Raw genomic sequence first — 25651 nt, forward strand, 5'->3', positions numbered from 1 at the left:
GAGGACATGGGGTAAGTACTGGGGGGGTTGGGTAGGGCTGACAGTGGTCTAAGAAGCGTGCCAGAGGAACCTGGGCAGGCTGTAGGGAGGGGAGTGCCTGCAATACGTCATGGGTCCTTCCTTCTCGCTTCCCCATCTCCCCAGGGCCCAGTGGGATGCAGCACTCTGGGGGTCCAGGCAGGTGACTCAGGCAGATTGAGTCTTAGGAGCGCGGCAGGGACCTGGATCCAAGAACTAGGGCACAGGTGGGGAAGGGGTGTTCGGAATGAGGCCAAAGCCCAGTTATGGAACTGGGCCACTTTCCATGTGGGACCTGGATCTTCACAGTGGTCTTGGCCAGTCCTGGGAAACAGTGTGTCTTGAGCCTGGCACCTGATAGAACCAGTCAGGATGAGGCACAGTTAGGTGCCAGTCTAGCCACAGGCACTGCCCTGTCCAGTACCCAAGGTACACACCCACATCAAAAAGCCTCTGAGTAAACCATGTTTATTTTGAACATTCAAATTTACAAAGACAAAAAGGTAACAAAAACCATGACACAGATCTCATACACACACACACACACACACACGCACACGCACACACATTGCATCTCATGTCACTATGTACAAAAGAGGGTGAAGGTAGGGGCAGGGGAGGTTAGGAGGGGTGGTCAGTAGGGGGCACTAATTTCACAGTGTCCGACGACTTGACATGCTGTCTGCTCAGCCTGGGCCATGAGGCCCACCCCATAGGAGTAGGGGACAGGTGAGGTTTGGGGTGACAAGTTGTAATAAAGGGGTGAGGGGACTGATCCATTTCTAGGAGGGGCCATCTCAGTTTGCTCAGGCCAAGGGTGCTGGACCTGTAGGAGGGACCCAGTTCTGAAGGAGGGGGCCACTGTGTTGTGGAGAAGACTACAAGTGGTTACAAGGTGGCTCCTGAGTCTCAGTGGAGCGGCCTCATGGGTCACTCACCCTCCCAGCTGGGTCTCAGCTTCATCTGTAAAGCAAGGGCTGAACCTGCCATCTCAGGTCATGCACAACTGTAGCAAGGGGATATGTCCCTTAGGGCGTGGGGGTACCATATGCCATAAAGGTGGGAAAGTCTGGCAGAGAACAGCTGTGAAGCACCTGACACAGGGCTGGGCTCAAAGTGGGAGTGTGAGGAAGAGCCAAACCCACCCTTGCCTGCCGGGACTCCTTCTGGAAACTGCAGCCCAGGTAGAGGAGGCTGAGGCTGGGGCATAGGTGCGAGACCCCTCCCACTACCTCTCCAAGGGCACTGGCCCTGGAGCCCATCCGTCCTGAACCTCTGTTCCTCCTGCCACTCTGAATGAGGGTGGGCACATCTCTCCAGGCTGAAACACAACCGGAGCGATGCGCCCAATCCAGAGTGGGGTTACTGGTTTCCTCAGGCTGATGGGTGGGCCATGGATGCAACCTGCTATGGACTGAAATCTGTACCCCATCACCGGCTGGCTGATGGACACCAGGCAGGTTGCATCTCCTCTCTGAGCCCTGGCTTCCCCCCTATATCACGGTGCTAAGAATAGTCCTAACTCATAATCACGAGGATAAACCAGATGTGCCCACAGTGTTCAGCTCAGTGCCGCATGCCCTGAAGAGCCCTAACAAACAGAGGACCACCCTCGTCAGCAGCCAGGGGCAGCTAAGGGTCACAGCTGAGCACCACGCTCGGCTCCTCTTTCCCTGTCTTCTTGGTCATGCCTGGGAACAGCAGAAGCCATCAAAACTGGAGTCTAAACAGAAGGTGCTCGATAAATTTTCATAGAACAATAAGTAGCTGAGGGAGGGGTGGGGACTTTGGGAATCGGGAGCCAGGCCCTTCCCCAGCGATCTACACTCAGAGCCACACTCTAATGTCTCCATTTGTTCTGTTCCCTCGGGAGGGCCCACCAGGTTATCTTGGCACAGGAAAGAAACTAAGACATCAAATCTCTCATCACCAAAGTGACAAAGCACAAAGGAGTTGGAGTGACATGTCTGGGTGGGCTCAGGTGACCAGGGAGTTTCTGTCACCTCTCTCATAAGACCCTATCCTTCCAAAGCCTCCATGAAAGCTACCTCTTCCCAAACAATGGCAAGCACCTGATGATGCTCAAGGTCCCTGAAGTCTAAGTTCTGAATCCTGCTGTCACCTGGCAACAGCTTGTGTCATCATGTTGAGACATTTGACCCAGCACCGGGGCTGATATCATTGGCCGTTACCGGGCAACCGGATCTCAGCAGGGCCAGCTGAAGCTGCCATGGCTCTGTCTTCCAGGGGAGGTGCTGAGCAATCTATTTGTGCTCTCGAAATGGAAACAGGGATATCAGGGCCGGAGGGAACAAGTCTTGGACACACTTCCTGGCACAGGGCTCTACAGCCTGCCGCTCTTGCGTCATGTCTCAGGCTGAGTGGCCGTGGGAAGCAGAGATGGGAACAAAAAGGGGGTCAGAGGCACTCATGCCCACTGGAGTCAGGTAGCCAGTTATTGCTCAGACACCTGGGAGGTGCCTGGCCAAGGAAGAACACCTGCGCCCTCAACTATGCATTCTGCCTATGCTCAGGGGCCCCCCTACACTCATGGGGGTGCCAAGATATTTGGGTGTTGCATACAGATGTCTCAGTGCCGTGTTGGAAAGCATTCTGGCTTCTCAAATGTCCACCCCCATTGGCGTAGCTTGAACTCAAAGACCCATAAGGGCAGGCAGGAGAGCTTGGAGGGAGAACACTGAAGAAGAGTCAAGTCCTGGGTTGTAGTTCTGGGCCTGCCCCATTGTGCTGTTTGACTGTGTGCAAGTTACTTGCCCTCTCTGATCATTTCCTTATCTCTCCCAAGCAAGAGGTCAGACTGGATGGTTTTTCTCAGTTCTGGCATTCTTCCACTCTCTTGGGGGAACTGGTGAGGACTCAAGGGTGGGGACCAGGAAGCCACTAGTCCTTTGAGACACTCTCAGATAGGCAAGGTGCCAGGCTGGGGGGATCCAGAGGGAGCTCATGTTCATAAGCCATATGTGAGTCTGGTCTGCTTTGAACTTTGCCTTTGACCCTGATCCTTGATGACAACTGCTGATCCTAACCCCTTCCTAGCCTGATCTCATCTGCTATCCAGTTCCAGGACCTGCCCCTGCTAAGCCCCTGGGTCTTCAGGTTTCCCCCACTCCATCTACCTGGGATCATCTTGTTCCATCTGGAGAGTCTCAGAAAAGACCAGTACAAAGGGCCTCACCTCACAGAGGAGGAAAGTCAGGCCCAGCGAGGGCAGGCACTTACTGAAGGCCACACAACATGGCTGGTTAGGAACCCGGTGCTCTCCTCTCTCACCCAGTGCCTTGCCTCTCTCACCCTCTCAGCTTTTTTCCTTCCTCCCAGGGCCATGCAGAGGGGGGTGGTAATGTGGTTCTGCCAGCAGCCAGGTGCCTTGGATTCATACTGCCTCTGCCTTGCCTGCTCCCAGCCCAGGCTGAAGTGGCACAGTGGGGGAGGGGAGACCATGCCAGTGAGCACAGCTGCCAGGGGCACAAGGGGTGCTACAGCCCTTTGGCCTCTGGGGGTCTTGATCCCTAGCCTTCTAGGCTGGAGATGGAAAGGGAATGTTCTGGAAGCTGAGGTGGGACTGGCCTGGGCATGGAATCAACAATCAAAACTGTACACAAAGAAACAGGGAAGAGGAAAAAGGAGGGCAAGGGTAGGTGGTTCCATCGTGACCCTGCTGCCCTTGACTGACAGCTGGAGGGAAGATGGAGGAGGTGTCTGACCTCCTATGTCTCCATCATCCCCTTCTACAGCCTGTTGTGGGCCTGAGGGGAAGGGACCAAGCCTGATGGGGGACATGGGGACCAAAGGCCGCCCCTGTGGGGGATGCGTGGGATTAGCAGGATCAGACAGGACTGATGGGACAGGGTGGAGCAGGGGAGAGGCGGGTCCAGTGCAATGCCAGGAGCGTGGGCAGAGCCTAGACTTGCCTCAGGCTCAACCTATGGACCTGAGATGCTCGTCCCCATCCAGGCGGCCAAGGGGACACCCATCTCAAGGCAGGGTGTACTAGAGGTGTGGGTACAGCTGAGGGGAAATGGGACATGGTCAGGAGGAAAGGCCAGTGTGTGGACAGGCTTAGGAGGGACAGTGTCCCCCTCAAGATCAGGAAGAGAAGGGCTCAGGACAAGATGGCCCCTCATACTTTGGCCCTCTCCTTGCAGATGTCAAAGGGGGCCTTTGTGGCGCCGCCGAAGGCCTCCACCAGCTTGTCTTCCCAGGGGAGGACATTGCCCAGCAGCGGCCCAGTACAGTTGGCAATGCCTAGGACCTGGGCAGGTGTCAGGGCATGGTCCCACAAGTTAAACTGGGCAATGTCACCAACGAAGGCCTGGGTGGCATCAAATCGGCCCCCCAGGGTATCCTGGACCAAGAGAACAGCAAAGAAAAGAGAGAGACATGGAGGAAGCAAAAATGACAGCAGGCTGCCTCAGAGGCAGGCCCCTGTCCCTGCCAAAGCCCTCCCAAAAGGTTCCAGCCCCGCAAGGGTCCATCGCCTATGCCAGGTCTCTGCACCCCTGGCCCACCTGCCTGTCTGCAGTGTGCTAGGATAGGACTGCTACCTGTCCCATTTCCCCCTGGGTGGCCGGGAATTGACTGGGCTTCCATCCAGCCCCCAGCCTGGACCGTACCTGTTCCTGACCCAGGATGAGGATCCCATGGGGCTTGATGGGGTGCCAGGCCGCCAGGTTCTCGCCAGAGCCCCGCAGCTCCCCGTCCTGGTAGGCGGACCACAGGCCATCCCTTGTGGTCCAGGCGATGCAGATGTGGTGCCAGTTGCTGTCCTTCAGGCTCAGGGGCAGCTGTGCCACCTGGACACAGGTCCCCCAACCCCATGTCAGAAGTGCCAGAAGGCTCAAGACTGGAGCTGTGTGTGGGGGGGGGAGCCCTGTATCTTTGGTATCTTTGCTCCCAGGGCCGGGCCCTCCCTCCCTTCATACCAGTGTCATCTCATCTTCCCTCGTCTCCCCTCCCCTCGTCTCCCCTCCCAACCTAACCAAGTGACTTCCTTCAGGTCAGCTTTGGGACTGGCCACCTTTGGTTATCAGTATTTATAAACCTACAAGTTCACATGGGGTAGGAGCAGCAGCTCACAGGCCTACGTCCCCCCACAACTCACATGGTTCCCAGCACACAGTGGGGCTCAAGAAACCCTAGAAGTGACCAGATGAGCCTGGGACTAGGGCTGGGCATCAGTGTCTGCCCTGGTGCTGGTACCAACCCCCTGTGTAACACTGGGGAGGCTGTTCTTTCCTCCCTGGACCTGGATTTCCTCATCTGCAATGTGGAGAAGTCCCACAAGGAAGGGCAGATTCACAGCCACTGCCTCTTCCTCCACCCACACCAGACACAGCTAATCAATCATGAGCCTAGACTCAGCCTAAGCAACTCCCCACGGTGCTCTGGAGGCCTCTGCTGTGGACTGGAGATGGCCTGTAATGCAATGGACTTGCTGTCTGGATTTTGTGTCCCCAGAGGGCTCTCCATCTTGCAAGTTCCCTGAGATCACGATTTAATGCAGCCTTCTCTGAGGTCTGCTTGGTACTAGACTTTGTTCTGGACACTGCCCTAAGCAAGCTGTGCCTGCCTGGGAGGGCAGGACTTCAGGGACAGCCCTACAGGACAAAATAGCATAGGGACCACAGGGGAAGCCTAATGGCTACAAAGGTCCAGGGGAAGGGGAATCTGGGGACAGAAGACTTCTGGAATCTGGCCACTCCATTGCTAAGCAAACCACTCACACCTAGCTGGGCTTACAGGACAGAACAGAGATGAGCAAGGGTTTGGTCTCTGTCCAAGGTGCTGAACCCCTCATCTGGGAGAACTGAACACTGCCCTCCTGCCAGGGGTGGCAAGGGAAAAGGGGCAGCAGAGTCCAGATATTCCAATGGTCTTGGAGCTTATAGGGCCGTAACAAATGCATACCCCTTGGCCCACCTCCTCCTTCCTCCTCCAGGATGTGAAAGGCAGCTCCATGTAGCTGGGGCTGTTCCCAGGGGGATGTGACATGTGGTGTCAAAAGACCACCGTGCCCTGAAATCAAAGCAGTATGGAGGAAGGAGGAGAAGCTCTGGGGGGGCAGAGTGGGGAATGAGATATTCCCCTTCTCCCCCTCCATCACTGTCCCCCTGACCATCACTCCCCCCACCCAAGGCATGTCATTGTCCTGCCTTCCAGCCAGGCATGGTGGCGGGGGAAGGCCTGGACAGGAAGAAGGTGGGCTGGATGACCCAAATCACATCCTCACCACTTCACCAGCTATGTGGCTGAGGAGCCTGGTTTTCCCTCTCTGGGCCTTGCCTCTCCATCTGAGAAATGGAGCCATGAAGCTACCCACCTCCCAGGGCTGGAGGGAAGGGGGCGGTGGCGATGGGAGATAAGCACATCTTAAAGCAGGCGAAGCCCTTCTCGTGCCCTTCAACACGCATCCATGCCATTGTTCTCGCCACAACCCTTGGAGGCGGGGCTGTTATCGCTCCTGCTTTACAGTTGAGTAAACTGAGGCATGGGCAGGGAAATGACAAGGTCACATGATACGCAGCCAGGACTCAAACTCAGCCTTCTGGCCCCAGAGCCTGACCTCTGCCCTGTTCTCTCCAGGGTGGGGAGCAGCACAGGGACCGGGGAGGGGCCGGGAGTCACCAGCACACCCTCGCCCAGCTCCTCCCTTCCTCTCTCCCCCCTTTCCTTCCATCCAGTGGGATGAGAGGGCCCTGGGTGCACACCCCTGCAGCCTGCCCCACAGCTGAGTCCTGGGGAGTCACTTATCGCTGCACCTCACTCTTGTCTCCTCCGAGCATCAGTACACTACTGTAAAGGACACCGCCCCCTCCCTGGCCCTACCTCTGTCTTTGGATTCCAGTAGGCACTTAATGTGTGCCCTGCATCTGGGGCCTCAAAGGCAGGGGTGCCCTGCCCCTGCCCACCTTGTCGTTGATCAGCAGCTCCATGGGCTCGTGGCCGGCCTCCAGCAGCACGACCTCGTTGGCCTGCCCGGGCACCGAGTAGGAGAAGGGGGTGCCCTGGCCGGTGCCACCCGATCTGGACCGCAGCCACATGCAGGCGGTGAAGGCGTAGAGCTCGGGCAGCGCCTTGCGCACGCGGGCGTACATGTAGTTGTTACGAATCGGGATGCTGATCTTGAAAGCGTCCGGGGGGCTGAAGGCTGAGGACCCTGCGGGGGGCATGGCAGCGTCAGAGGACACTCTAGAACGAGGGTTGAGGATCAGCAGCTCCTAGACACCTGGGGTGTGTCAGGTGTCTTCACCACCTCCTCTACTCTGCCTCTGGGCTGAGGGGCCTGGCCAAAGCCCCTCATTGAACTTGAGATGTCCTGAGTTCAAACCCTGCGTCCACTTCTTCCTGGCCGTGTGAGCTTCAGCGAGTTAAGCAGACTGTGGGCCTCAGTTCCTCCCTCCCAGGGTTTGAGACTTGAGTGGTCAGAATATATAAAGGACCCATAGCAAATACCCAATACATGTTCAGTTAGCTGTATTACGATTATTTAGAGCTCTGTCTACTTAGGACGCATTCTGCAGTGCTTTCTGTGTGGCAGGCACTGTTCTAAGAGCTTTTGCGTACATTAGTTCATTCCTCTTAAGAACCCTACCAGGTAGACACTGTTTCCGTCCTCATCTTATAGAGGAGCACACTCTGGCACAGAGAGGGCATATCCTCAAGCCCACACGGCCAGTCAGTGGCACAGCTGGGACGTGGACAAAACAGTCTTGGGACTCTGTGATCTTCAGGGTGTCTCCACCTCAGAGTTTCTGGGATTCTGTGTTGTGAGCAGTGGGAGTAAACTGAGGATGGAAAAGCCTGCCATACACAACTCCATGGGCACTGCCATCTACCTGTCTCTTCCCGCAGCTGGACTGTGGACCTGGGCTCCAGTCTGGATGGGCTTGGGGTGAAGGCCAGTGTGACACATGGTGACAAGAGGGGAAGGGGCTCACAGTGATTCTCTTTAAATCCAGTTCATAGATGAGCTCAAACCCCAAGAGGGAAGGTGACTTGTGCGTGGGACACAGATGTCCCTGCCCTGCAGCCCCGTGAGAAGGCATCGCTCCTGGTTGCTTCAGGAGACCCAGTGTGGAGGGACCAGTGGCAGGACTGAGTGAGGGTGGAGGCTGCCACTACTGTCCATACACTCAATCCCAAGTACCACCCCAGAGCTCACCAGGCCTGCTGCTCCCATGTGGCTGAACTTGAGATGCCCTGCTGTGGCCCTCCACTCTGAAATGGGCTCTCCGCCTCCGCTTTCAAGAACTAGTGCAAGGCCACCTCCTCCAGGAAGCTGCCTGGATTTCCCTCTCCTGAATGCCTATCCAGCATCTAAGCCAGTCCCAGCTAACTGCTGTTTCCCCGGGTCCCCTAACTTGCCCTCATGAGATTTCAAAGTCCAAAGGTCTGAGACAGAGCTGATGAATCTAAACCCCCACTTCTCAGATGAGGAAGAATGAGGCCTGGAAAAAGGAGTGACCTTCCAAGGTCACCAGGCAAACTAGTAACAGATGTGGAACCTGGAGCCAGACCTCCTACACCCAGACCTGCACACTGTCCACTACACTTCTCTTCCCCCTTTGGGAGTGTTAAACGCTCCCCTAGTCCCAAGTGTTAAACAAACGAAAAGAGTCCTGAAGGTGGTGTTTGTGTGTGGTGACACGCACACTTCTGGGGCCAGACCACGTTGTGTGGAGGTCCAGAGCCCATGCTTATTGGCTGTGTTACCTTGGGAAAATCACTTGACCTCTCTGAACCTCTTTCTTCACCCATGAAAACCCCCATGAAGGTTAAACCAGAGTCACACACGGCCCACTCCTGGGACGTGGCAGTGCCAGGAAATGGCAACTGCCAACAACAACCTTGATGATGACGATCACCTCCCCCAGGCAGGCGCTCCCTCCATGCTCCACAGCCTCTGGAAAGCGCGAAAAATTCTCCCCAGGACCCACCGTGCTCCAGCTCGGCCACGCGGTCCTGCAGGGCGTCCAGTTCCTTCTCCACCTCCTGCCGCTGCTGGTGGCTGCCGTGACTGAGCGCCACTCGCTCCTTCTCCAGCGCCAGTACCTTGGCCAGCAGCTGGCCCTCCAGCTCGTCCATCTTGGAGTGCAGGGTGGTGGGCAAGGCAGGGGCTGGGGCTGGCACACCTGAGAGGTTCACGCGGGCCGGGAGTTCCTGCTGCTCCCAAGAGAGAAGGAGGGACTGGTGAGGTCACATGGAGGCCACTGAGAAGCTACTGTCCCTGCTGAGCCACCCTAGGTGATCCTGGCTTCTTGTGTGCAAAGTGAGGAGGGTGAAGCAATGGCAGGCACCCACACAGCCTGCACACAGAGTGAAGGAGGATGGGGAGTGTTGTCCCTTTACTGACACACAGAACCGTCCAGCTAGGAAGGACGGGGACAGTGGTGCTCATTACACACACAGAGACTTCACAGCCCTCCATGGCCCAGCCTGCCTTGGACTGGGTGTTTGTGGCTACCCAGGATGCATCCATGGCCTCAGCTGGCACTGCCATCCCAGGTCACAGGGCATAGCTGGGTCCTCTGGAACAGAATATGGCCTTTCCATATGGCAGTGTGTGATTAAGATCCCAGACTCTTGAGTCAGATAGCCCAGGCTCAAATCCAGCTTGGGAACCAACCTGCTGTGTGACCTTCAGAAAATCTCTTGACCTCTCTGAACTCAGCTCTCATGAGACAGACAATTGCACGTATTTGAAAGGGCTGTGGGAAGGATGAAGTGGCAAACACTAACAAACAGAGCCTGCTTATTGCAGTTATGGCCTAGGACAGGTGACCCAAGGTGGGTTTGATCCCCCCGCCCTGTCATCTAGCCCGGGATGGGGACAAAGTGCTTAGAGGCCCTCCTTTCCTGTGCTAAGCTCTATGCAGGCAAGAAAACTGGGGCTGGAGCCAGGGACCTCGCCTTGGTTCTCCTTCTGGGGTAGAGGGAGGCAGGTGAGGCCAAAGATTGAGGCTCCAGGAGGGGACAGACTCTGGTGGATCCTCATGTGAATGTCGGCAGACGAATAATCCAACAGGCTTCGAGGAGCCAAATCAGGCTTCACCACCCCCCGGGGCTTGCTTCCTCTCCCACAGTCCACAGACAGGTGACAGGCCAGATGCTTCTGCACTCCTCAGGCGCCGGCCAGTGACCCTGGGGCCGCCGGCTTAGGGCCCAGACAGCTCAGTGAATTCTCCCCATTCAGTTGCCAGGCAAATGTCCAGCGAGCACCTACCCTGTGGTGGGCCCTGCGAGGCACTGACCTCAGAGCTGAAGCCCAAGCAAGAGTCTGCCGTTCAGAGAGCCGAGGCGCTGCCGCTGCGCCCCGGGACTCTCAGTCTCGGTGGTCCAGCCGTGGCCTTGCTGGTGACATTGGGCACCTCTAAGTTTAACCTTCCTTAAGCTGTTTCCTAGCCATATAACAAGGGGACAAGGGGACAATGGGAGAGGGACTGATATTCAGCTCTGCACTGCCCATGGTGGACAGGGCCAGGTGGGTCACTCCCTGGTATTATCACTCCTTGCCTATAAAATGAAGCCTTGCAATGGCCAGCTCACAGGGCCATAGCCAGGGAAAGTGATGGCGTGCTGGGGGCCTGCTCCTCAGCCTGGCCAGGGTGGGTGTCCAGAGGTTGGCATCCGGCTCACAGGGCAGGCAGGAAGGTGCGAGTGGGTCACTGTCGGCTGCAGTCTGAACCCCAGCTGGCCTCATGCCAATGTTTGTTCACTCACAGGGTCTATCCCACAAGGAGGGTAAGGGTGAGGAGTCACTGGCCTTGTGGCTCCTCTTGGCATCTGCCCCTGAGCTCTGCTGAGTGGCTCGTAAGGAAAAGGGGAGGTTGCCTCAAAGGGCTGGTATGGGGTGGGGGGTCTAGCCCCAGGTGACTCAGTCCTCTGCCTCCCTCTCGCTCTGTCTGGTGGTAGTGGGGCGGCTCGAAATGGGTCAAAGAAATACAAATCATGAGACTAACCTGGGGAGACTCCAGGAGGCAGTGGGGTGGGGGGGGTCTCGACCACTTTCATCCCCCCACATCCCCTGCCAGAGCCTGTGTGCTCGTGCCACAACCTACCTCGTTCCACTCATCTTTGCTGTCCTGAGGGCCCCTCGCCCCCAGGACACCTCGACACCCTGGCTCTGAAACAGACTGAACACAAAGCCTCCGCTTCTTCGCTTGTAAAATGGGACCCCAGGCCTCCCTCTGCCTGTCGCCAGGACAGATGGAAGGAAAGAGAAGTGGCAGGGTCTGGGGAAACACCCTGCTAACTGTGAGGCCAACTGACCTGGAGCTCACTCCCTGCAGTTGTCCTTCAACGACCCGGAAGGGACAGGACCAGCCCCCCACTGAATTTGAGCTGCCAGACTTCCAAGAAGCCTTGGACTGCTGCAATTAGCTTACAGGGTAGTCCTCCTAGGGGCCAGAGAGGATTGTGGTGGGGTCTCCCTAATCACCTCCTCCCATCCCCACTGTCTCTGGGTCATGCCTGGCGTGAGGGGCACCAGCTGAACAGCTCCCTGGGCCAGGCCCATCCTGGGTATTTACACGGCTCTAACAGCCCCTCATTGAAATCAGTATTCTCAACATTCCACTTTCGCAGCTGGGGAAACTGAGGCAGACTCTGTCACTGTCTGACAGCCCTGGAGGGGGTCCTTTCTCTCTAGCCAGGCATCCCCTGCTTCCCCTCCTCCCTGAGCAAGGGGTGGAGGGGGAGCCCGCCGAGAATTGCAGGACAGGCAGGGCTAGTTACATGGCAAGTTTAGCTGCGGCCTTCCGGGGACACGTGAATGTGTGCAGGCTGGGGGAGGCGCACAAGCTGTCCCTTTGTCAGAGCACAGAGAGGAGGGGCTCGACGCCCCCCCCCCACTCCAGTATCTGAATCAGAAGAATGCAACGCCCCCGCCCTGCTTCCCATCTGCTGCGGGTGCAGGCTGTGCTGTGTGGGCTCCAGGCCTGGTGCCAAGTGGGCCCCTGGATTGAGATCGAGGGGGGTGATGACCATACCATCCCCCCACTCAGCTCTTGATGGGGCAGAAAAGTGGGGGCTGGAACCCACGCCTGGCATGCTGGGATTTGAGGTGGAGCTTAGTTAAGTACCTGGTCCAGAGTTCTAGACCGGGCTCAGCTGCTAGTGTGCTCCTCTGCACTCATCACCAACACCACCTACAGCATGGCTTCCCCGAGCGCTGGGCCCTGCACTCGGACCCCAGAGTCGCTGGGAAGCTTTTCTCCACTGCTCTCTAGCGCCTGGGAGTAAGACGCCCTCTTCACACAGCTGTGAAGTCACAGGGCCGAGACTCTGTGCGCATCCCCGAGTCCAGCCTGACAGTCTGGGTCTCTGCTTGGTGACCTGCTAGGTAGGCCAGTGCTGGATGCCCTGTCTGCCTGAAAGGCTGGCAGGAGCGTTTGGGCGGCCGTGAGAAGGCTGGGAAGGTCACAGGCTGTCACTCGTGGTGTGGCAGCCTCACAGAGGGGCCAGCCAGGGTGGGGTGGCTGAGGTGGGGAGAGCGTGGCTCCACCGGCTGGGTGACCTGGTTATATGAGGTTGCCGTGCCTCGCTTTCCCCATGGGCACAACTCTCAATATAACTTCTGAGCATCGTGGTGAAGATTCAGTGAGCTTCCAGGTGCGAGGCCCAAGGAGCGGCCGAGCTGTGGAACTCCAGCCACCGTCCTTACGACCAACACGACTTCAATGTCCTTTGAACTGGCTCACCGTGCGCCACTTTTCGGTTGATTCGTTATATTGGGAGGAAAGTGAATTACAGGGCAGGAACGTGGGTTAGATAACTTTCTAGAGCAGCTGATGTTCCTGGATAGGAGGCTAAGGCTATGGGGAGGACGGTCACATCAACAGAAAGGCCAGGCTGGGACCAGCAGGACCACGGTCCCTAGTTCATGGGGGAAGGGGGTAGGGAGTTGGGGAGGCTCTGAGGGGCCTCAGGTGGTTGGGAATGTTTGATCTTTGAGTCTAGGTGGGGACCTGGTGGCATCCTGGCACATTTTTGCTCATATGAAATACTTTACAGTTACTTAAAAACAACAGAAAAGATCTCAAAGCGCACTATAATGGTTAAACTAACTCTGAAACTTCTGTAGCTTCCCTCACCCTTTCTGCCTGTCCCCAGCACAGGCTGTGCCCCTCCCGCCAACTTTATGACTTCTCCATACAGCAGCCAAGCTTTCCTGCTTAAAATCCTCCAGCACCCCCTACCCCCACCCCCAATAAAGTCCCTGTCCCTCTGGCCTCAGCCCTCACTACTCGACTTGTCCCTAGCAGGCTGCAGGCCACTCCCACCGCTAGTCCCCAGCTGCCCCAACACGCAGGCACGGAACTCCCTCTTACCCCCAGGCTCCCGCACATGGTGTTCCTTCTACTAGGAACATTCTTCCCAACCTTCCCCAGGTGGCAGCTTCCCTGATGCCTGAGCTACGACCTTCCAGGGAGAGCCAAGGACTTCCCTGGGGGGCTGTCCTGTGCCCGCTCGATTATTCATTCATTCACCCATCAACGTGTCCCATGGCAACAGGGTGTCACAGTATGAACACTGACACATCAGAACGATCTGCTTCATTTCTAGACCACATTTACTAGATCTGTGGTCTTGGGCAAGTTGCTTGACCACTCTGGCCCTCAGTTTCCTCCTCTGTAAAATGTGGGTAACGATAGCAGCTACATTTTGGGATGGAAGTAATGATAAAATGAAGAACAGATGTACAGTCTGCACTAAGAAGTGGAGGTGAACGGCACACCAATTGTCACTCTGCTGTATTGCCAGGCAGGAGTGCCAGGTCTGGAGCTTAAGGAAAAGGCCAGCTGAGTGCCTGCGATGGGTTTCTGACATCTCTGAGCCTCCCTTGGGGTCCTCATCTGGGAAGAAGAGAAAATTCGCATGGTGGAATCCAGTCATAAGGCCCTTGGGCAGCCCTGGTACAGAAGTCTGCTCAGCCCTGCGGCCTGTACTGAGCCTCAGGTGCTGTGACCCAGGGTGGAGAGGCCCTGCTCTTGCCACCAGGGTGTCCTCGTGGCAGAGAGGCATGCTGTGACAGCCACAGCCCTGGGTGTGGAGCGTTGGGTTCTGCTCAGATGGAATGGGAGGGCCCACAAAAGCCTCTCGGAGGAGCCCAGGTCAACCCATCCTGTTGTCCTGCCTTCCAGCAGAGGGCCAGCTGGCTCTGTCCTCCACCAACCTGGGCAGGGAGGACGGAGAGGGAGGGGCAGAGGCCAGATTGGTTTCTCTCCTAGCCCCCAATGCCAATTTGGAGCTGGAAAGAAAAGATGGCTGGGCAGGAAGGTGGGAGGGAGGGGGCCTCTCCCCGGCCAGGAGGCTGGGTAAGGGGAGGCCTCTCTCTGGGGGGTGCAGGTAGAAGGGCATGTCCCAGACACTGGCAGCTCTGAGGGCCCAGAGTGTGGCGAGGACCTGTCCAGCCCCAGCCCCCCTCACCTCTTTCTTTGACTACATCAAGTTAAGCTGTGGCTTCAAGAAGGCCACAGAATTTCCTCTCAGGGCCTGCCTGCCCACACATCTCCCTGCTCTAGCCAAAATTCCTCTGCAAAGACACGACCCCCCCACCCCACTTTACCCAGAAATCTTTAGCTCAGCTTCTGCCATGCTGTGTGGCCTTGGGCAAATACCTCAACCTCTCTGAGCCTCCGTTTCCCTTGGAGTCAAACAAGAGCTGTGGAGACACAGCCCTTTCATTTTCTTTTACCTTGGGTTACCTCATCCTTGTCCCCAGAGTTCCATGGGGATGATGCACCCAAAAGTGTCCTGGGAGACCCCCCCCCCATGATTTTCCCTTAGTGAGGAGCCCAGACCTCTGGCTTCCTTCCATCTGATTCACAAGTGGCCAGTATACATTAAGACAAGGTTTTTGACATCATGAATCATCAGAACAATACAAATTAAAACCACAACTGTCCACGACACCAAACAGAAGAAGTAGCCAGTCCGGATGGTGAGGCTTGCATGCAGGTGGGTGTGTAAATACTTAAAGCCACTTTGGGAAAATGTGCGACAGTACCTAAATATATGCCCCTCCTGCCACCCAGACATCCCACTCCTGGGGACAGAGCCAGCAGAAATGAGGGCTGATGGCCACCCAAAAATATTACAAGGATGTCACAGCAGCATCACTTGTAATAGGACACAGAGTCCAGAGAGCCCAAAAGTCCACCTGCAGAAGAATGGGTAAGTGGACAGAGGTCATCTGTACAATGACACCCAATGACAAAGGACACTGACATGCAACATGGTGTTAAATGAAAATGCCAGCTGCAAAGCACAGCAGCTGTCCAAAGTTCCAACATAGACCACACTGACCTGTGGTGTCAGAAGCAGAACAATGGGTCCCTTCAGGGAAGCACTGACTGTGAGGGACGCAAGGGGATCTTCTAGGGATCTGGGAGTGTTCCAAGTCTTTTTTTCTTTTTCTTTTTATGGTACTGAGGTTTGAACTCAGGGCCTTCCACTTACTAGGTGGGCGTTCTACCACTTGAGCCACTCTGCCAGCCATGTTTCACCTCTTGATCTGGGTGGTGCTTTCTTTTTTTTTTTTATTGTTTTATTATTCATATGTGCATACAATGCTTGGGTCATTTCTCCCTCCTGCCCTCACCCCCTCCCAAGGTGGTGCTTTCAAGGGCTGGCCATACACAGGCCTGCTCTGAGCTATCCACGTGGGATTTGGGTCCATTGAAAGTAAAATATGTGAACTCTCAAAAGTCATGGACATAAGATAGATCTGTCTGTCTGTCTCTCTCTTTCTTTCTCTCTCTTTCACAGGGAAGGCCCTGCCTCCTGCCCAAGTAACTCTTGCCAGATTGGAACAGCAGGAGAGGGTCTCTCCTTCTATAGAAAGGCCTGCCAGGGATGAAAGTCTAAAATGTCACAGGAGGACCCTTCCATTTGACAGATCGAAACTGAGGATTAGAGGAGTTCTAGGGTCACAGCAAGCCAGTAGCAGAGCCAGTCTTTCAGAATCCAGGCTTCTTGGTACAACAGAGGTGCTGTCAGTAGTATGAACAGGAGGTTAGGTGCCTCTAGTGGGGCCTGCTATACCCCATCTGCCCATTTTACAGATAAGCAAACAGGCCCAGAAAGGGAGAGTTGCAAACAAGAATTCAGCCCTACATAGTGGCCTTCCTCCTTCGGAGGCTGTGTAGAACTGGAAGGCTGTTTAGGGAGCATCCAGCCTACTGGGGGACATGGAAGAGGGCTTGGGCAGGGGCAAGGATTTGCCTGGTTTCACATCCTTCAGATTGAACGTCCAGTTCCCTGTCTGGACGGATAGCCTACTTCACAGGACTGAAAACTGAATGATAATAAGTATGTAGTAAGTGTCTAATAAGTGTCTGTTGTCATTTCAGCAGCTGGAGCAAAGCTGCTCCAACTCAGGCTGGCTCTGGGTTGTCTTGGCACCTGCAGGACAAGCCTTTGAAGACTGACGTGCACCACTCTCGCTCTGGGTGCTCAAAGACAGAAAGGGTCCAGCAACAGGCACTGTCCTCACTTGTCTTTCTCATTCTCTCACAGCGGGGTGAGGTCTGACCTCTGCAGATGAGTCTGGAGTTAATGATGAAGATCAAGAGCTATGGAGCCAGATATCGACAGGTCCAATCCAGGCTCTACTGTGTGACCTGGAGACAGTTTCTTAACCTCTCTGAACCTTGGTCTCTTTGTAAAAGGGGAAAGACCCGTACCTCCCCCATAGAGAGTTTTTGAGGATTAAGTGGGCTGATGCATAGTGCCTGATGCATGGTAAGTGCTCAGGAAGTCTGAGGTACGATTGCTATTACAGCAAAAACCATGGCTTCCCTGAAGCCAGGGTCCTCTGGGACGTCCACCAGGGTATTCCTTGCTACGGCTCCCATTTCAGGATGGGGGCAGGCAGTCAGCCTTGCCAGGCAGGATTAAGCATAGGGGTTGATGGCAAAGAAATGCTGTTTAAATCAATGTTGAAGTTTTGTTGCACACATAAATTAGCACAAAAATGCAACACTGGGACAGGCACCCATGGCCGGTTGCCACGTAGATGGTCCAACTCTCCTGGAAAGTGGTTCTTGGCCACAGCCATAAAAAGTCAATATCCTCTGTCCCAGTAATAACACTCCTGGGAATTCAGCTAAAGAAATAATTCAACAGACTTAAAGAGAAAACAAACAAACAGCTCTGTGCATGGAATTGACCCTGCAATGAGTATAAGAAGAAAAATGGTGAGAACCAGCCTCATTCCCACAACAGGAGCTGTGGAGTGACTGATGGATGTCAGAGCTGGAAGTCCTAGGATATTGTGACAGTCGTTAAAATGGTAATTACACTGCACTCTGTATAATGGCTGCTTGCAGATAGGGACTCAGAGAGGGCTGCAAAAGGGGGAGAAAATAGTGGGATTGAATGCAGTTTTGCTCTCAAATCCTTTTGACTCTTCGATGAACAAGCCCAGCTGGGTTTAAGGAAGACCCCTGGGGCTGTCTGGAGGAGGAGAAAGGGAGGGATGTGCCTGGAGGCGGGGACCTGCAAAGAGGCTGCTGCAAGCCTGGGGGGGCGGGGCACCGAACCAGCAGGGAGAGGGAGGAGCCCAGGTGGGCACCTGAGCACACCGAAGAGCAGGTGGCACAGGTCAGTGGCTGGTGCCCAGGAAGCAGGAAGATCTCTGGGCTGGGACCACCACGTGTAATGGATGTGGCTGAGCCCCTCAAGGGAATGGGAGAAGAGGCCAAGGGCACAAACCCACAAGGAGACAGAGAAACCTGGGTCAGAGGAGTGGAGGGGCAGGGTGAGTTGTCTAGAAGCCAAAGAGGCAAGAGATCTGGTGGAGGGAATGGGCAGGGGTCAGGTGTCTGGGAGGGGCCCAGCAAGACTGGGACTGAAAAGTCCCAGTTGGGTTGATCAACTCTGAGGACATTAATAAGAGCACTCTCAAGGCCATAGGACAGAGAGGCAGACCCTGAAAATCTGGGCTTTTGAGGGTACTGAAAGAAAGAAAAGGGAGGGGACAAATCCAACAGTGACTAAAAGGTAGATGGTCCCAGTTGGGACCAGCAGTCCTTCCCAAAGGCCCCCAAGAGACTGGCTCTGGGTGCTGCCAGGCTCAGAAGGCAGACCTGGTGGTCTGCAGCCCCCTGCTTTTCTTTTTTCGTGGTCACTGCACTCAAAAAACACAAGAAGGTGTGTGTGGGGAAGCTGGGGTTCCCCCAGCCTGGAGGGCTGATGGGATGCCAAATGCCAGCTGCCAGGATCCCCCAGCCTCAGCAGGCTCAGTGGAGGGACACACACCCTGCCAATAGCTCCAGGTGCCAGGGGAACAAGTCCAGGGCCAGCCCAGCCCTGCCAGCCCAAGACGTGGGAGGAGCCTCCTGTGCCATCTGGGGTGGGGGCAGGGCTATGGCAGCAAGAGGAGGTTGACTAAAACTCAAAATTCTTTTATGTTAATAAAATGTTTCCTAAAAGGACAATTCGTTCCCATTTTTGTATTTAGTTGTATCTTAAAAATTACAAACTTTTATAGCATAATGATAAAAATAGCAATTACTCAAGGTGACTGACAAGCCTCTGTGTGGGTCGCGGTCTGGGCCCTTTCAACAGAAGGATCCCTTGACTCCCCTACGTGCCGGCATACAATCACTGTGCCCATTTTACAGGTGAGGAAAGGTGACCCCTTCACTGCAGACTTTGAGCTGCTCCCTGGTCATTTTTCTGCTCTCAGCTCTAAGGCCACCCTCCCCAGAGCTGGAGTCCAGGAAGAGGGGTTCTGGCCTGGTTATCCTCCCTCTTTGTGACACACGCATGTCAGGTGATTTTTGAGCCTGGGTATGCTCACCTATAAAGCGGCAGAGGGACGGGCTGCAATGGCTACGAACTTTGGCTCTGACGCCTGAGCTGGGGGTGCTGCCACCAGCTGATATCACAGCCTTTCATGTGGGTAGGGCCTGTGCTGCTTGCTTAGGCTGGGATTTGACCTAAGGAGTCATGAGGAAGGGGCCTCCCTTGACCTTGCCTGGATACTCTGAGTTGGGGGGGGGGCAGCAGGAAGGCAGTGGGTGCTTTGGCCTTTCTTCCCCTCCTTCCACACCTCCCCTTTCCTTGTGCTCTGGACACCAGTAGGTGGCTGGGGTTGGTCAGTGCCTCACAGCTGTTTGTCCTGCCCAGTCCCATTGTCTGAACCACACTTTTGGGAGCCCAAATTTGTTCTTACAGGGAGGAAGGTGGCCATAGAACTCCAAAGGGGAAATGACTGGCCCAAGATCACGCACAACCAAAAGTAGGCTCCCCCTGCTTGGCCTCCTCTGTCTGAGCCAGGAAAGTCTAGAAAAGAGAGTGGAGGAGGAGACACCAGGGTGGGACCCTGTTCTGCACCCATTCCCCACCCAAGAGCTGGAGGGCTTTCAAGAATCGAGGCTGGGCATGCATCTGAGCTCAGGCTGTCTTTTGAGCACATTCAAAGGTGGGAGGTGGTGCAGGGCATCCAGATTTGTCTTATAGGGCACTCTGCTCTCCACGCTTCAGCATGAGAGAGGACTCAGAGTCCCTCGGGTAACATCCTATCTCCTGACCATGGAGAGTGAGTGGGGCTGTTTGGGAAAGCAAATGAAATAGTTATTTAATGAAATCCCGGTGGTGCCAATCATGTTCCCACACCTGCAGGGGACGCTGTTGCACCCATTTTGCAGGCGCGGAAACTGAGGCTCAGAGGGGTGCCTGGAGAGTGAGCCTTCCCGGCGCGCCTGTGCCAGACACCTGCCCGCGTTCGGACCGGTTCCCCGCCACCTCGCCAGGAAGGCGCGATCCGCCCAGTTACACTTCGGGCGGTGACGGCCGGACACGGGGACGCCCTCGGGCGACTCGGCTCTCAACCGGAGGCCCCCTCCCTCCATGGCGGCCCCCCGACGCCACGCAGCGCGGCGCTCACCTCGATGCGGTCGATGCGGTCTCGGAGGGCGCGCACGGCGTCCTCCAGCTCCAGGATGAGCGCGGGCGAGTCCCAGGCGCCGTCGGCCATGGTGTCGCGGCGGGGCCCGGCGTCCTGGAGGCCGCGCGGCAGGCCGCTCTCGCAGCGGCCCAGCTTGCCGGTGAGCTCGCGGATGGTGTCCTGGTCGGCGCGGATGCGCGCCTCCTGCTGCAGCGCCGTCTGGCGCAGCTGCTCGGCCGTGCTCTGCAGCAGCAGCAGCTCCTCGCGCTCGCCCGCCGCGTCGCCCTGCTCGGTCCCCGACGGGCAGGCGGCCGCCAGCGGCGTGCACAGGAAGCGGCTGAAGAGCGGCCCGGGCGGCAGCGGGTGCGCGCTGGCCGCCGGCGCCCCGGGCAGCGCGGAGGGCCCGGCCGAGCCGCCCGCGCCGTGCAGTGCGCTCAGGCTGCGCTGCGGGCCCGGGGACACGGCGGCGGTGCCCGAGGCGGCCGAGGCATTGTCGGCGCCGCCGGGCAGCGCCCGCGCCGGGCTGGCCGCCAGGGGCACGCTGGCGATGATGCAGATGACGGCACCGAGGAACGCCAGCATGCCCGCGGCCAGCAGCACGGCCAGGAACTTCAGCGTGAGGCGGGCGGCGGGGGCGCCCGAGGCCCCCGGCAGGAGCGGCGACGGGGTCGGGGCGCGGGGCCCGGGAGCGCGGGAGCCGGAGCCGAAGCCGGAGCTGTCGCCGCGGCCGCTGCTGCCGCCGCTCTGAGCCCGGGCGGCGGGAGGAGGAGAAGGCGGCGGGCGCGGCGGCCCCGCCCCACTCGCTCCCCCGGGCCCGCGGTGGCCCAGCCCCGCACCCGTTCCGTGCCGGGCGCCCAGGTGCGGGCGCAGCGGCGATGCAGTGAGGGGCGCGGATAGCGCCCAGGACTTTATCTCGCCGCCAGCGTTGCGCAGAGGGCGGTGGCCGGATGGCCGCGCCGCGGGGCGACCCCCGCCTCTCCCCTCCTGTGCTCTGATCCCCTCTCGGTGCGGGTAATGCCGACAGCTGTCGTGCAGGGAGCTTGTCTCTGAGTGGGGCCCTGTGCGGAGCGTGCGGCAAGCCCGGTTGTAATTAAGCCTCCCGTGGACGCGCTTTCAATATAAATGAGGAAACTGAGGCCCATTGAGGTCATGTCCTGCCCAAGGTCACACAGCTGGTATGCAGTTGGAGCAACATTTGAACTCAGGCGCTTCTGAGTGGTCCCAGACTACTGGATGGAGCTGGGGTGGGAGATAGAGAAGAAAAGAGGCCACAGTGTGTGGGGGTGACCTAACCTCTGCTTATTCTGTAGCTACCTGCTTGTGACTTGCCACCTCCAATCTTCTAAAACAGCAGAGTTCACTCTGCTTTGCCCCTAAAAAAAAAAAAAAAAAAAAAAAAAATCTGTGCTCAGGAGATAGCAGAAATCCCTTCCTCTGAATCCTTGGGGGCACAGACACCAAAGATTCTAAAGGAGACCCCTGTCGCATTGTGTTAGGATGGTAGGTAGGAGGAATCATGGTGGGCCTGAGGACCAGGCAGGGAAGGAGCAAGCAGGAAGGGGAGTGGGCGGGGAGGGGAAGAAGCATTTACTTCGTCTTGTGGAAAATGTCTACATATTCTATATTCCCTGGCCAGTGTGCATTCCTGGGGCTGGAAAGGCAGGCATGGGGGAGGCTGTAAGTATGTTCCATGCCCACCTGCTGTTTGTGGGAATTGCCTGGTAAATCCTGAGCCCAGCCTTAACTTGAAGGGAGGACTCACACCAGGGTCTCTGGACCACCCACCCCAGCTACCGATGTGGTCTTGAATGGTTTCCACATAGTGCAGTGGGGAGGGGAGACCAGAACATTTCTGAGAGGGGAGAAGCTCTGGAGGACCCTGTCTGGTCACTGGACTCCAGCCATCCATCGCATGGGCCTCCATACTCACAGGAATCATGGCCCCCCTGCCCTCCCCATCTCCAGGAGTCAGGGGAGGTTCGTGCAGATCTGAGTTGTGACACAGAAGCCAAGTGATTGCAAGCGCTGTATGCAGTGAACCCCTAGAGCTGTGTGTGTGTGGATGGGAGCGAGCACTCGCACAGGTAGTGACCTGAAAACCTAGCCCAGGCAGTGCAGCTTGGAGGCAAAGGCTGGCAGCAGGGCCTCCCTGGAGCCCTGGAAAGCATGAGGTATTGGCACTTCTGGTGTGGCTAATGTGTCCTGTGAAGACAGAAGCACACAGGTAACATTGCCAGGGAAACCGTCCTGGGAGAGCCAGGGAAAGACAGGAGAGACCAAGAGAGGGAGCCGCTGCCAGCAACAGAACAGAGCCACTGTGACTTGGACACCAAGTGGTGCCACCATTCCAGGAGCTGCCCTTGAGAGTTTGGGGACAGTTGGATAAAGAGGTCCAGGGAATAGAGTTAAACCTTGTTTAAATCTGTGATTTGAACAAGTCATGACCCTGCTTATACACCTGTGGGGGCCACCTCACCCTTCGTTCTTGTTCGGGTCTATCTTTTCAAGGTGAACGGTCTCGGAAAACAGAACAACTGTTTTCCTCTGGTCCAGAGAGCAGATTTATATCTTGGGAGCAAAAGTGGAGCAAGTCAGCTTGCAGCCCATCATAAAGATTGGGGATGCCTCTGATACTGGTTCCTTAGCTGTGCTGCAGACCTACTGTGTGTGCAGGATCCATCTAGGTCACCTGTGTTGCCCCTTGGGGCCCAGGGAACATGTACTGACATGCAGTCTGTGCTGCCTGCTGTGCTGTAATAGTCTTGTCTCTGATCCAGGGTCTTGAGTCTTCTGCCAGCACCTACGAAGCCATGGTAGGCTAATTTGTTAGTTTGCAAATTGGGCAAATCTCAGGCCTTTGCAATTTTTTTGTAGGGAGATTTGAACTCAGGGCCTTCACTTGCTAGGTAGGTGCTCTATCACTTGAGCCACTCCACCAGCCCTTTTTGTGTTGGTTGTTTTTAAGATAGGGTATTGTGAATTATTTACCTGGGCTGGCTTTGAACCACAATCCTCCTGATTTCTGTCCCCCAAATAACTAGGATTACAGGTGTGAGCCACCAGTGCCTGGCTCCCTTTTTGCTTCTAATTTTTGAATAGGGTCTTGCTTTTATTTATTCCCTAGAGGGCCTGGACCTCCAATTTACACTTCCCCCCCATAGCTGGTATGATGGGTGTTGCATTTCCACAACCAACTTTTTATTGGTCAAGATGGGGTCTGGCTGTTTGCCCAAGATGGCCTCAAACTGTGATAATCTCCACCTCCCAAGTAGCTAGGGTGGCAGGTGTGAGCCACCATGCCCGGCTCCATTCACAGTTCTTGAGACCTTCTCTATGCCCCAGTTTTTGGATCTGCAACATGTGGACTAACAGGAATATATAGAAAACCTTGATGCACATTGGGTCTTACTGTGTTGGCTTCTTTGGTCCTGCAAGAGGATTGGAAATCTGAGCACTGCTCCCCCTTCCAGGTTTGTCTCCAATCCTGGGCTGCCTGCCAGGATCAAATGCCCCAAGCACAACAAAATGTCTCCTCTCTGCCTTTGTTCACGCATCCCCAGGGCCTGCAGTGCCACACCATCTTCCTCCTCCATTCCTCTCCATCCGTAGCATTCAGTGTGAAACCTCCAGGTCCATTCCTGGAGAATGCTTGCTGGGCTGGCTCCCCCACAGCCAGTGCTGCTGCTGGGGTCAGAGTGGGGAGGCGAGGTCACACAGGTCCCCTCTCCTGGGCTCTGGGAAGAACACCCTTAATCCTAATACAGAATTCTTCATGGGATGGCTGGAAAAGGACCCTTAGGGACCTTCTATGAGATGTGATAGTTCCCATGATTTCCATCCCAACTCTCACAGCTCCTGGTTTGTGGTTTTTATTTGCTTTTGTTTTTTCTCCCCAGAGTTGAGGATGGAACCTAGGGCTTTGTGCATGCCTGGCAAGTGCTCTACCATCCCAGTGGTAGACTGGGATGCACCTCTAGTCTCCTGGGTCTTTTGTTTCTCTACTTTCATTCCATTCTCAGGGTGAGGAAATTTTGCCATAGATAAATATAGTCATTCATTCAAAAATATGTTTTTAGGTCATCTTTGGGCCAGACATAGAGCCAGGCATTGGGTGGGGACAACACAAGTTTGCATAGTTCATTCTCTAGTGGGGAGGCAGGCAGTAAACAAATGAATAATTAAAACAAGTCAATGTATAATGGTGACAACTACAAAGAGACATTATAAAGTAATCGAATAGAAAGTTACAAGGCAAATGGGACAGGGTTGTTGGAGAATCATTACAACATGATGTTGGAGGGCATCATTCATGAGGTTATCAAAAAGGTGAATGACGTGAGAAACCAGCCATGCAGAAATCTGAGAAAGAGGGAGTGTTCTAGGCAAGAGGAACAGCTGGTACAAAGGCCCTGAGGCAGAAATGAGCTTGGTATGTTCCAGAGACAGAAGGAAGGCCAGTGGGGCTGAAACAGAGTGTGAACCAGGGGAGGGAAGAGGCTGGAGAAGGAAGTGGAGCCAGTCCATATAAGGCTTTAGAGCCTGGGAGTGTGGGGAGGAAGAAATGAGTTTGATTCTAAGCCCAACTGGAGGGGCTTAAGCACAGAAATGACATCATGTGGATATATATGTTTTAAAAAAAATCTCTCTGGTAGTTGTGCAGAGATGAGTCACCAAGGGATAGGAGGAAAAGCAGGGGGAACTGTTGGTGGGACATGCACCCAGCCAGATGAGAGGAATAGGGCATGGAGATCATGATGATGGAGCAGGTGAGAGACTGTGGACTCCTTTTAGAGGTGGCCTGTGTCACTGGGGTCCTGTAGGAAGTGGACTCTGAGGTGGGGTTAGACCAGCAAGAAGTTTATTGGGTGCTGCTAGTTTGGATGTTGAGTGTCCTCCAATGATCTATATATAAAGGCTTGGTCCCCAGTGTGGCACTATTGGGAGATGCTGCAAATCTTAAGAGGTGGGGCCTACTGGGAGGCGCTCAGGTCATTGGGGGCGGACCCTCAAAGGGGATTATGGGAGCCTGGTCTCTTTCCTCCAATTTAAGATGTGACTGCTTCCTCCTTATGTCACATCACATGCTACTTGGGGTCATGAACTATTTGCCTGGGCTGGCCTTGAACTGAAGTCCTCCCAATCTCAGCCTCCCAAGTAGCTAGGATTACAGATGTGAGCCACTGGTACCCAGCTCAATTGAGATTAGTTTTTAAAAGAAGGGAAGAAAGTGGAATTGGGCAAGGAAATATAATCAAGTCACTTTTAAGAGCTGGAAGGTTGAACTCATGCACAGGAAAGCAATGCGAGTCAACTCCCTGTATAGCTATCCTTATCTCAACTAGCAAAAACCCTTGTTCCTTCCTATTATTGCTTATACTCTCTCTTCAACAAAATTAGAGATAAGGGCAAAATAGTTTCTGCTGGGTATTGAGGGGGTGGGGGGAGAGGGAGGGGTAGGGTGGGTAGTAAGGGAGGGGGTGGGGGCGGGGGGGGAGAAATGACCCAAGCATTGTATGCACATACGAATAAAAAAAAAAAAAAGAGCTGGCAGGTTGAATGCTAATTGGGTAATTGGTAGTCTCTGCCACAGGCACACAGCAGAGCCTTGAATGCGAGGCTCAGGGTGGTCAACTCATTGCCAGTTGGCCTGGGATTTTTCCCAGTTTCAGGACAGAAAGTCCTGTGTCCCAGGAAACCTGTCATTCGTGGCTCAATGGT

General features: G+C 55.5%; 1 protein-coding gene across 1 annotated transcript; it reads right to left on the bottom strand.

Moving 5' to 3' along the window:
• Window positions 1-469: 469 nt before the first annotated feature.
• Window positions 470-20657, bottom strand: Nptxr (neuronal pentraxin receptor). The gene is made up of 5 exons (XM_020173451.2): window positions 19934-20657; window positions 8976-9201; window positions 6948-7195; window positions 4653-4832; window positions 470-4384 (listed from the first exon to the last, which is right to left on the bottom strand). Exons 1-5 carry the CDS (start codon window positions 20513-20515, stop codon window positions 4160-4162), a joined length of 1461 nt encoding a protein of 486 aa, XP_020029040.2. The 5' UTR covers window positions 20516-20657; the 3' UTR covers window positions 470-4159.
• Window positions 20658-25651: the final 4994 nt, after the last annotated feature.

Source organism: Castor canadensis, chromosome 8 (assembly GCF_047511655.1).
Source record: "Castor canadensis chromosome 8, mCasCan1.hap1v2, whole genome shotgun sequence".
Classification (NCBI taxonomy): domain Eukaryota; kingdom Metazoa; phylum Chordata; class Mammalia; order Rodentia; family Castoridae; genus Castor; species Castor canadensis.

What these genes read in the sequence shown, in the direction of transcription:
- Nptxr (XM_020173451.2), bottom strand. Translation starts at nt 20,515, where the DNA reads ATGCTGGCGTTCCTCGGTGCCGTCATCTGCATCATCGCCAGCGTGCCC. An exon ending in CGTGGCCGAGCTGGAGCACG is followed by an intron (nt 7,196 to 8,975) that starts GTGGGTCCTGGG and finishes TGCCCCCCGCAG; the next exon opens with GGTCCTCAGCCTTCAGCCCC. An exon ending in AGCTGCTGATCAACGACAAG is followed by an intron (nt 4,833 to 6,947) that starts GTGGGCAGGGGC and finishes ACCTGTGTCCAG; the next exon opens with GTGGCACAGCTGCCCCTGAG.